The sequence below is a fragment of the Dendrobates tinctorius genome, unplaced genomic scaffold, assembly GCF_039654945.1.
Source record: "Dendrobates tinctorius isolate UK_male_01 unplaced genomic scaffold, ASM3965494v1 ptg000137l, whole genome shotgun sequence".
Lineage (NCBI taxonomy): Eukaryota > Metazoa > Chordata > Amphibia > Anura > Dendrobatidae > Dendrobates > Dendrobates tinctorius.
Window position 1 is genome coordinate 1,207,367 of NW_027361805.1, and position 12,349 is coordinate 1,219,715.

Here is a 12,349-nt window from a genome sequence, read left to right on the forward strand (position 1 = left end):
GAGGAGGGTGAATGGGGCTGTACATGATGAAGGGGGTGCAGGGGCTGTACATGATGGAGGGGGGTGTGGGGGCTGTACATGATGGAGGGGGGTGAATGGAGCTGTACATGATGGAGTGGGGCTGTACATGATGGAGGGGGTGAATGGGGCTGCACATGATGGAGGGGGGAGTGGGGCTGTACATGATGGAGTGGGGGGAGTGGGGTTGCACATGATGCAGTGGGGCTGTACATGATGGAGTCGGGGGAGTGGGGCTGTACATGATGGAGTGCAGTTGCACTTGATGATGGGGGATAATGGGGATTGCACATAGGGGGACTGCACATGATGAAGTAGGGGTAAGGGGGACTGCACAGGATGAATTGGGGGGTAAGGGGGACTAAACATGAATTGGGGGTAAAGGGGACTGCAAATGATGTGGGGGTATGAGTGACTGCACATGATAATAAGGGAGTGGGGCTGCACATCATGAAGTGGGGGGTAAGGGGGACTGCACATGATGAAATGGAAGGGGGATAGGGGGCTGCAAATGATGAAGGAGCACTGCAGATGAAGTGAGGGGTGATAGGGGACTGCAACGGATGAAGTAAGGGGACTTCAAATTAAAGTAGGGGGACTGCAAATGATGATGTAGGGGAGAGGACGGGGGACTGCAAATGATAAATTCAGTGTGAGTGACGGGGAACAGCAATTTAATTAAAGGTGGGGGGCTGAGGAGAGCAAATGATGAATTGAAAATGGGGGGTGAGGAGAGCAAATAATCTATCTGGAGAACAAATAAAGAATTTTGAGTGTGGGGGAGTAAGTGATGTATTGAATGTGGGGTAGAGCAGTTGATAATTAATAGATGGTGGGAGAGAAAGACATGACAATGAATTGAGGCGGGAGGGGCATGTAAATATAATGAATCTGGGTTAGGGTTAGAGCGGGAGGTACATAGTAGTGGGCAGTGAGGTTGAAGTGCCTTGTAATGAATTGGGGCAAAGAGTACAGGTGCTAATTAATTTATATATTAAATGGGGAAAGGGGCAGTTATAGTTAGTGGGTGCACAGTGGTGGATTATATATTTGGAATGGTGGGTTGTATAATAACCAATTATGTATTAATGGTGGGTGCACATCTGTATTCAGATGTGTAGTGTAGAAGAGAAAAAGTGGGGAATGTGCTCTGGAAGATGTGCTCTACGTAAGTGTGTCATTTCATGCAGAGACGAGTCCTGGCTTGAAGAAGTGATGGCGGTCTGTGCTGGATGAAAAAGAAAAGCAAAGATGAAGGACTTCAGCTAGAGACGTCACTGGTGAGTCAGTGTGTTACCTGTACACTGACAGTAAATACAGAGTTCCTGTATACAATTGCACTTAGTATTGTGTTTTTAATTAATGATAAGTATTGTAGTATTCAGTCACTATCTGGTGGTAATATGTGGTCTGGTCATGGTGTGGCGCTATTTGTTTCTTGTATGTGGTATTATTCAGTTACTATGTGGTGGTAATATGTGGTCTGACCATGGTGCGGCGTTGTTTCTTGTATGTGGTATTATTCGGTGACTATGTGGTGGTAATATGTGGTCTGGTCATGGTGCGGCGTTATTTGTTCCTTGTATGTGCTATTATTTGGTGACTATGTGGTGGTAATATGTTGTCTGGCCATGGTGTGGCGTTATTTATTCTTTGTATGTGGTATTATTTGGTCACTATGTGGTGGTAATATGTGGTCTGGTCATTGTGTGACGATATTTGTCCCTTGTATGTGATATTAATGGTTGTTTAAAAAAAATGTAAATGTATGTGACTCATTCCCTTAAAGAAAAATACATAGATATATATTTATTTTTAATAGTTTAGAGTAGAGTAGGGCCAGGCCAAAAAAGTCTACCGTGTCGTGGTATCAGCTTAAAAATTATTTTGGCTAGAACAAAAGCTGCTGGTTATATGTGTGATCTGGTGTTTGATGAAACGAAAAAAGTGGCTTGGTACCGTGTTAGCCAGTAGAAAAAAATATATAAAGTGCTCTCAGTGAGAACTGTTGGGAACTGTTAATATCAGAATGTAGTGCACAGTCTGGCCAGTCGGTCAGTCAAGTGAGACAGCTGCATAGAAATATATGCAGCTGTCACACTCGGGTCAGGAGAGCCGCTGGCCAGAATGTGCACTGTTCTGATCTCATTCCAATTTATTTTTTTTCAACTGTTTGACTGCGCCCCTACTTGTATATGTTTGAGGAAAAGGTGTGTGTAAATGGGTGTGTCTTAAAAAATGGGTGTGGCTTAAAAATTGGTGTGGTTTTCCTACACATAAACACAGGACCTGTTGTTAAAAATTTGAATCCCACCCCTGCAACCCCCACGCACCAACTTACTCACTGCTCCAGGCCTTGCTGTGATTTCTGTCTGCTGCCAGCTCCATGCCCTGTGCCGCTTTTCTCCTATCTTCTCTGTGAATGTTTCCTGGCTGTGTGCATAGGGGGGCGGCGCCAGAACTCTCTGGTTCATATGGAGTCAGGGTGCACCTGCCTAATGTGTCCCTGACCAATTACAAAGAGCCCTCTAGTATTTAGGGCAGCTCCACCCAGTGGAACCTTGCCTGTGCAATGTGTTAACTCAGTGTCTTGCTACTGAGCTGCCAGGTCTTGCTCTGTGTTCCTCCTTCTCTGGAGGCTTTACTCCTAGCTTTGCTTGGTACTTCTCTGTCTGCCCTCCAGGAGGCAGAATATCCTGGTGTCTGTGTCTTTGTCTTGCTTTGTACCTGTGTATACTCTGGTCCATGTGTCATTGGCCCTGTCTCGTACTGTTGCCCTGTCTGAACTCTGTCCTACCTTTGTCTGTCTGTCTCCTTGTCTTTGGCTTCTCTCCCTGCTGTGACTTTCCTTGTGTCCTCCCTGTCTGCTTGTGTTCCGCACTCTTGCGGTTCTGTTCGTGCTCCACTCTCTTGCAACTCTGCCTGCTCTCTACTCTTTAGGCTCTGCCTTTGCTCCGTACTCTTGCAGTTCTGCTTGGTTCTGGTTCTGCTGCTGCAGAATCTCTTGCTGCTCTGCTACTCTTCTCCGCAGTCTTGTGGCTCTGCTCGTGCTCCGTTCTCTTGCAACTCTGCCTGCTCTATACTCTTTAGGCTCTGCCTTTGCTCCGTACTCTTGCGGTTCTGCTTGGTTCTGGTTCTACTGCTGCAGAACCTCTTGCTGCTCTGCTACTCTTCTCCGCAGTCTTGCGGCTCTGCTCGTGCTCCGCTCTCTTGCGACTCTGCCTGCTCTGTACTCTTTAGGCTCTGCTTGTGCTTCATACTCTTGCGGTTATGCTTGGTTCTGCTGCAGAACCTCTCGCTGCTCTACAACTCTTCTCCGCAGCCTTGCGGTTCTCCTCCTGTGTTAACAGGTCGAAACCTGTTTCATATTACTCCACTCTGTCCTTTCAATACCCGTACCTGCTCCTCCTGTGTGAACAGGTCCAAACCTGTTCTGCCATTCTCCACTCTATCCTGTCAGTACTCGTACCTGTTCCTCCTGTGTGAACAGGTCCAAACCTGTTCCGTCATACTCCACTCTTTCCTGTCTGTACCAGTACTAGCACCCGCTGTGTGAATAGGTCTCTACCTGTTCCTTCTTACACCACACCTGCCTGCCCTGTGTCTCAGCCGTGCCTGCTTGCCCTGTGTCTCAGCCGTGCCTGCCTGCCCTGTGTCTCAGCCGTGTCAGCCTGCCCTGTGTCTCAGCCGTGTCAGCCTGCCCTATGTCTCAGCCGTGCCAGCCTGCCCTGTATCTCAGCCGTGCCAGCCTGCCCTGTCTCTCAGCCGTGCCAGCCTACCTTGCCCTGTGTCTCAGCCGTGCCCGCCTGCCAGTGTCTCTGCCGTGCCTGCCTGCTATAGTCTCAGCCGTGCCACCGTCTCCCCAAGTGGGATCAGCAGCCACAACCAGCCACCACCCTGTAGTGGCACCTGGCAGCTGCCTGCAGCACAAGCCTGATCTCACCATCAGAGGCTCCAGTGAAAACCAAAGGCAGCTGTCCTAGTCATGCCCCTTCCAAGGTAGTCTGGTTTGTGGCACAGTGGGGCCACAACCCCCTGGCTCACTCCCCATTAGTATTTCACATTTTGATTTGGTTAACTTGAAGACTATATATCTAAAGCTGACAATGAATTGAGGCTTGCAAGAGATGTCAAAAGCAATAATAAAGGATTTTGGGGATATGTCAAAAGTAAAAGAAAAGTCAAAGATGCTATAGGATTTTTACAGGATGAAAATGATGAAATGGTAAGACAGGATGTTGAGAAGGCCGAACTTTTAAATTCCTATTTTGCATCTGTTTTCTCTCAGAAAGGAAATGTGACATCAACTGTTCTTCACTGTCCTATTAAGGGAATAGAAGAATCCAGGATATCTATAAACAGAAAGATAGTGAGGAAACACTTAGCTAACCTAAATGAATTCAAGTCTCCAGGTCCAGATGAATTACACCCCAGAGTACTGAAGGAGATAGCAGAAGAAATTTTTGAACCCCTCTCCATAATATTTGAAAATTCTTGGAGAACAGGAGAAGTCCCGGAAGACTGGAGAAGAGCAAATGTTGTTCCTATCTTCAAAAAGGGGAAGAAGGTGGACCCAGGCAACTATAGGCCGGTGAGTCTGACTTCTATACCAGGAAAGATCTTTGAACAAATTATTAAACAACATGTATGTCAGTACCTGGATAAGAATGAAGTGATTAAACAGAGTCAGCATGGGTTTGTAACTAATAAGTCATGTCAGACTAACTTAATTTCCTTCTATGACGGAATCACTGATTGGGTGGATCAAGGAAATGCTGTAGATATAGTATATCTTGACTTCAGCAAAGCATTTGACAAAGTATCTCATACAATCCTTATTGAAAAAATGACTAAGTATGGAATGGACAAGGCAACTGTTAGGTGGATTCATAACTGGCTTAGTGATCGGACCCAAAGAGTGGTCGTAAATGGCAGCACATCCAGTTGGAAGAATGTCTCAAGTGGGGTACCACAGGGCTCTGTCCTGGGCCCTTTATTGTTCAACATCTTTATCAACGATTTAGATGAAGGAATTGAGGGTAAACTGATTAAATTTGCTGATGACACAAAGCTAGGAGGGATAGCTAATACTAGAGAAGAGAGAGAGAGGATTCAAAAAGATATAAATAAACTGGAGAAGTGGGCAGCAACTAACAGAATGGTTTTTAACAGGGAAAAATGCAAAGTACTACATCTGGGCAATAAAAATGAAAAAAGCATATACAGAATGGGAGGAATAGGCCTAAGCAACAGCACATGTGAAAAAGACTTGGGTATACTAATAGATCACAAACTGAATATGAGTCAACAGTGTGATGCAGCAGCAAAAAAAGCAAATGCAATTCTAGGATGTATTAACAGAAGCATACAGTCTAGATCACGTGAAGTCATTATTTCCCTCTACTCCTCTTTGGTCAGACCTCATCTGGAATATTGTGTCCAGTTTTGGGCACCACATTTTAAAAAAGACATCAACAAACTGGAGCAAGTTCAGAAAAGAGCAACCAGAATGGTGACCGGTCTGCAAACCCTGTCTTATGAGGAAAGGTTGCAGGATTTGGGATTGTTTAGTTTGCAAAAGAGAAGACTGAGAGGAGACTTAATAGCTGTCTACAAATATCTCAAGGGCTGTCACATTGTAGAAGGATCATCTTTATTCTCATTTGCACAAGGAAAGACTAGAAGCAATGGGATGAAACTGAATGGGAGGAGACACAGATTAGATATTAGAAAAAACTTTTTGACAGTTAGAGTGATCAATGAGTGGAACAAGCTGCCACGAGAAGTGGTGAGTTCTCCTTCAATGGATGTCTTCAAACAGAGGCTGGACAGACATCTGACTGGGATGATTTAGCGAATCCTGCTTTGAGCAGGGGGTTGGACCAGATGGCCCAGGAGGTCCCTTCCAACTCTACGATTCTATGATTCTATATATATATATATATATATATATATACACACTCACTGGCAACTTTATTAGGTACACCTGTCCAACTGTGTGTTAAGACTTAATTTCTAATCAGCCAATCACATGGCGGCAACTCAGTGCATTTAGGCATGTAGACATGGTCAAGACAATCTCCTGCAGTTCAAACCGAGCATCAGTATGGGGAAGAAAGGTGATTTGAGTGCCTTTGAACGTGGCATGATTGTTGGTGCCAGAAGGGCTGGTCTGAGAATTTCAGAAACTGCTGATCTACTGGGATTTTCACGCACAACCATCTCTAGGGTTTACAGAGAATGGTCCGAAAAAGAAAAAAAATCCAGTGAGCGGCAGTTCTGTGGCCGGAAATGCCATGTTGATGCCAGAGGTCAGAGGAGAATGGGCAGACTGGTTCGAGCTGATAGAAAGGCAACAGTGACTCAAATTGCCACCCGTTACAACCAAGGTAGGCAGAAGAGCATCTCTGAACGCACAGTGCGTCGAACTTTGAGGCAGATGGGCTACAGCAGCAGAAGACCACACTGGGTTCCACTCCTCTCAGCTAAGAACAGGAAACTGAGGCTACAATTTGCACAAGCTCATCGAAATTGGACAGTAGAAGATTGGAAAAACGTTGCCTGGTCTGATGAGTCTCGATTTCTGCTGCGACATTCGGATGGTAGGGTCAGAATTTGGCGTAAACAACATGAAAGCATGGATCCATCCTGCCTTGTATCAACGGTTCAGGCTGGTGGTGGTGGTGTCATGGTGTGGGGAATTTTTTCTTGGCACTCTTTGGGCCCCTTGGTACCAATTGAGCATCGTTGCAACGCCACAGCCTACCTGAGTATTGTTGCTGACCATGTCCATCCCTTTATGACCACAATGTACCCAACATCTGATGGCTACTTTCAGCAGGATAATGCGCCATGTCATAAAGCTCGAATCATCTCAGATTGGTTTCTTGAACATGACAATGAGTTTACTGTACTCAAATGGCCTCCTCAGTCACCAGATCTCAATCCAATAGAGCATCTTTGGGATGTGGTGGAACGGGAGATTCGCATTAGGGATGTGCAGCCGACAAATCTGCGCCAACTGTGTGATGCCATCATGTCAATATGGTCCAAAATCTCTGAGGAATGCTTCCAGCACCTTGTTGAATCTCTGCCACGAAGAATTGAGGCAGTTCTGAAGGCAAAAGGGGGTCCAACCCCTTACTAGCATGGTGTACCTAATAAAGTGGCCAGTGAGTGTATATATATATATATATTTGTATAAGGACATTGGGCAAATCGTCCTGAGGTCTGTTCATAAATAAAATCTGCAAATAATGTTTAGTGTATCATTTTTCCCCTATACTTATTCCTTCAAAGCTATTGCTCCCATTTAGATATCTTGACAATTGCTCAATTGCCAGATTAAAGAGGAGCGGAGACAGCGGGAACCCCTGGCTAGTGCCTTTCCTCTAGGGCAGGGGTAGGGAACCTTTTTCCAGTCGGGGGCCATTTGGAAATTTCTACCATCATTCGGGGGCCACACAAAAATGATAACCTTGAAAATTACCCCAGTATATTTAGTCAAACAATTAATTACGGTAACTCACCCTTAATGTGACGGCTGGAGCTGCTTTTCTTTGGTGCAGCTGTGATGTTAGGTGATACTGATCATGTTGTTTCTCACAGCTGCTTTTCCAGGTTTGTGTCGGCCAGGAGAGCAGTCAACTTTTTGTCATAGTAAGTTTTGTAAATCATATACATCACATAGGAGACCCTGGGACTACTATATATACAGTACATCACATAGGAAACGTTGAAACAGCTGTATATGCACAACATAAGAGACGCTGGGACTGCTGTATATACATCACATAGGAGATGCTGAGACTGCTGTATCTATATCACATAGAGGATGCTGAGACAGCTGTGTATACATCACATAGGAGATACAGGGACTGCTGCATATACATCACACAGGAGATGCAGGGACTGCTGTATATATCACACAGGAGATGCTGGGACTGCTGTATATGCATCACACAGGAGATGCTGGGACTGTTGTATATACATCACACTAGAGATGCTGGGACTGCTTTATATACATCACACAGGAGCCACTGGGACTACTGTACATACACCACACAGGAGACACTGGGACTGCTGTACACACATCACATAGGAGACGCTGGGACTGCTGTACATACATACATACATACATAATCAGGATCCTGTCAGCGTCAGCAACTGCCACAGCTGAGCAGGGTGACTTACCCACACTGCAGGAGAGCACGGGGCCCAATACGGTAGTGAAGGTTTAAGCAGACAGGACCTGAGGCACGGAAAATAGTAAGGAGTACCAGGACCTACGATCATGTGACTGCAGGGGACGGGGCTTAGTGGCCTACTACTGCAGATGATGTAATGTACCTACTGCAGGAACACGCAGGTCAGACAAGCAGAGGTCATACACGAGAGGGCGGTGCAGAACAAAAGGGATGAGCAGAGAATATTGGGGGGAAAACAGGGGTGCGTCTTACAAAGCGGACATGCCTTACCTAGGCTGTGATCGGGGGCGTCCGGCGGTTGCTGGCCGCTGCTGCGGGTGTGTCCGGTGCCGCGTTGTGTGCCCGTCGATGCCCGGGGCTCTGCCAACATTGAGCGACAGGCCAGAGCCCCGGCATTTCCTCAGTTCCCTGTGTGCCGGTAAAAAGATGGCCGCCGGCGCGTGCGCAGATGGGATCTCGGGACCCAGTTCTCGAGAGATGAGATTTGAAATCTCATCTCTCGAGAGGTGGGTCCCGAGATCCCATCTGCGCATGCGCCGGCGGCCATTTTCCCTGGGTTCCCTGTGTGCGCGCGGTGGTGCCTGCAAAAAAATGGCCGCCGCGCGTGCGCAGATGGGATCTCGGGATCCAGCTCTTGAGAGATGAGATTTCAGATCTCATCTCTCGAGAACTGGTCCCGAGATCCCATCTGCGCACGCGCCGGCGGCCATTTTTTTTTTACCGGCACTTCAGCGCACATATACAGGGAACCGAGGAAATGCTGGGGCTCTGGTCTGTCGAACAATGTCGGCAGAGCCCTGGGCATCGATGGGCACACAACGCCGCACCGGAGCACCCGCAGCACCGGCTTCCAACCGCCGGACAAGTGGAGAAACCTGACACCAGCACAAGACTCTGCAGCAACAGCACACATCGGAGCCCCCCCTCATCCCTGAATGCGGCCTGCAGCATCACTCCACGCCTGCCTCCTCCAGCAGCGAGCCTGGGATCCCTCTACACCGCAGCCACCAACCCCGGTAAGCAATAAGATGCAAGGATTATAAGAGGCACCACCATTTTATTAAAAAATATTTTTTTCTTATTTTTCTCCTCAAAAATTGTGGTGCGTCTTATAATCCGGAGCGTCTTATAAAGCGAAAAATACGGTATGTGTCTTGTGGGCAGAGCTACTGAGCATGCTCAGACCAAAAATACCGGATCCGGCTGCCGGATCCGGCTTTCGCCGGATCTGGCGCATTGCGGCGCTCATAGGCTTTTTCGCCGGAGACAAAAAACGTTACAGTAGCCGTTTTTTCCAGACGCCGGATTGAGACACAATGCCGGATCCGGCGAAAACCGGATGAAACGCATGGCCATCCGGCGCGATCCGGCGCAAATGCAAGTCAATGGGGGGGAAACCGGATCCGGCATTGCATTTCGCCGGATCCGGTTTTTGTCAAAAGCGCCGGATCGTGCCTGACGGCGAAAACCTGATGTGTGAAAGAGGCCTAAGAAATGAAGGTCAGTCAGTCGGAAAAATTGAGAAAATGTTTGAAAGTGTCCCCAAGTGCAGTGGCAAAAACCATCAAGTGCTACAAAGAAACTGGCTCACATGAGGACCGCCCCAGGAAAGGAAGACCAAGAGTCACCTCTGCTGCGGAGGATAAGTTCATCCGAGTCACCAGCCTCAGAAATCGCAGGTTAACAGCAGCTCAGAATAGAGACCAGCCAGGTCAATGCCACACAGAGTTCTAGCAGCAGACACATCTCTACAACAACTGTTAAGAGGAGACTTTGTGCAGCAGGCCTTCATGGTATAATAGCTGCTAGGAAACCACTGCTAAGGACAGGCAACAAGCAGAAGAGACTTGTTTGGGCTAAAGAACACAAGGAATGGACATTAGACCAGTGGAAATCTGTGCTTTGGTCTGATGAGTACAAATTTGAGATCTTTGGTTCCAACCACCGTGTCTTTGTGCGACGCAGAAAAGGTGAACGGATGGACTCTACATGCCTGGTTCCCACCGTGAAGCATGGAGGAGGAGGTGTGATGGTGTGGGGGTGCTTTGCTGGTGACACTATTGGGGATTTATTCAAAATTGAAGGCATTGAACTGAACCAGCAAGGCTACCACAGCATCTTGCAGCGGCATGCTATTCCATCCGGTTTGCGTTTAGTTGGACCATCATTTATTTTTCAACAAGACAATGACCCAAACACAACTCCAGGCTGTGTAAGGGCTATTTGACCAAGAAGGAGAGTGATGGGGTGCTACGCCAGATGACCTGGCCACCACAGTCACCAGACCTGAACCCAATCGAGATAGTTTGGGGTGAGCCGGACCGCAGAGTGAAGGCAAAAGGGCCAACAAGTGCTAAGTATCTCTGGGAACTCCTTCAAGACTGTTGAAAGACCATTTCTGGTGACTACCTCTTGAAACTCATCAAGAGAATGCCAAGAGTGTGCAAAGCAGTAATCAAAGCAAAAGGTGGCTACTTTGAAGAACCTAGAATATAAGACATATTTTCAGTTGTTTCACACTTTTTTGTTAATTATATAATTCCACATGTGTTAATTCATAGTTTTGATGCCTTCAGAATGAATCTACAATTTTATAGTCATGAAAATAAAGAAAACTCTTTGAATGTGAAGGTGTGTCCAAACTTTTGGTCTGTATGTATATATATATATATATATATATATATATATATATATATATATATATATATATATAATTTTTTTTCCTGAAATGTTAATTCCTGTTCATTTTGCCTCACTAAAATAAAAGTAAAAAAAATAAACAGTGATCAAAAAGCAAAAGCTCTGATATCTTTGCAAACAGAAAACTGTTATGGCTCTCAGAATTAAACTGCCAAGACCAATTAAAAAAAAATGTTTATTGTGCAAAAGTAGTTGGACATTAAAAAAATAAATAAATGAAAACTAAATCAATTTGGAACGACTGTAATTACAGTGACCCACAGAATAAATGCAACATGTCAGTTCTGCATAATGAATGTTAAAAGAAATAAAATTGAAAAACGATCCAAGGTTCCTTTTTGTTTACACCTCTTGCCAAAAAAGAAAAACAATGGAATAAAATTTTTTGCAAATGATGAACTTGGTACAGGTGGCAGCTAGTTTGTCTGGCAAAAAAACATATCCTTCACATAGCCTTGTCTAAGAAAATAACAGGATTTGCAATGATGATTGACATGTAACAAAACCTATATACGGTAATTTCTCCATAAATATACTGACCCACGGGAAATAGTGCAAAATTTCAAACGTAGAAAACAGTAGCAGAATCACTTTTTTATCTATTTCTCCTTAAAAGAGTTAATAAAAATTGGGTAAGTTTATATGTACTCAAAATGATTCTATGGACAAACAAATACTCATCCACGCCACACTTCCCCCCAAAAATACACAGGCCCTCATATAGACACTTTGATGGAAAAAATAAAACCTATTTGAAATGTGAAAAAAAATGGCCATGTTTGCTGTTAGGCCATGTGCACACATTGAGTATTTGGTGATTTTTTTACCTCAGTATCTGTAAGCCAAAGCCAGGAGTGGAACAGTCAGCGGAAAAGTATAATAGAAACCCGTCACCACTTCTGGATTTATCACCCACTCTTGGTTTTGGCTTACAAATAACTGAGGCAAAAACTCACCAAATACTGAATGTGTGCATGTGGCCTTAAGGCCAAAATTAGCTGCAGCAGCAAGGAGGTAAAACTGTACTGATACTAGGGAATATTATTTATAAAATTACTGTGCAGACCAGTGAGGGTCCAAGCGGGGAGATACCTACCAATCAGCAAGTTATTTCCCATCTTAATAACTAGGGGTTGTCTAGTGAAAGCAAGTTATCACTTACCGGTGCTGATATTTGTAGGAATTGCATCCGCCCTGTGCAGTTGGGTTACATCATATGTCGCCTCTTCGGTAATGTTTTCATCTTTTATATGACTCCGATTTGTAATCTAATTTACCAAATATAGAACAGATCATTTTTTTATTAAATATTGAGTTGGAAAAATAAACTAAAAATTGTCACCACCACCTGTCATCATAACAATAGCAATATATAGACAGAAAAATGTACCCAAGAACCAAAACATTCAGTTAGAAAGATTCTG

General features: G+C 45.3%; 1 protein-coding gene across 2 annotated transcripts in view; it reads right to left on the reverse strand.

The window, feature by feature from the left end:
* LOC141048591 (gastrula zinc finger protein XlCGF66.1-like) overlaps positions 1-12,349 on the reverse strand; it is a 104,336-nt gene that overhangs the window by 22,390 nt on the left and 69,597 nt on the right. For both annotated transcript variants that reach the window (XM_073544332.1, XM_073544333.1), the window contains one exon: positions 12,088-12,193. In XM_073544332.1, coding sequence (XP_073400433.1) covers positions 12,088-12,193 — 106 coding nt within the window. The remainder of the gene's footprint in view (positions 1-12,087; positions 12,194-12,349) is intronic.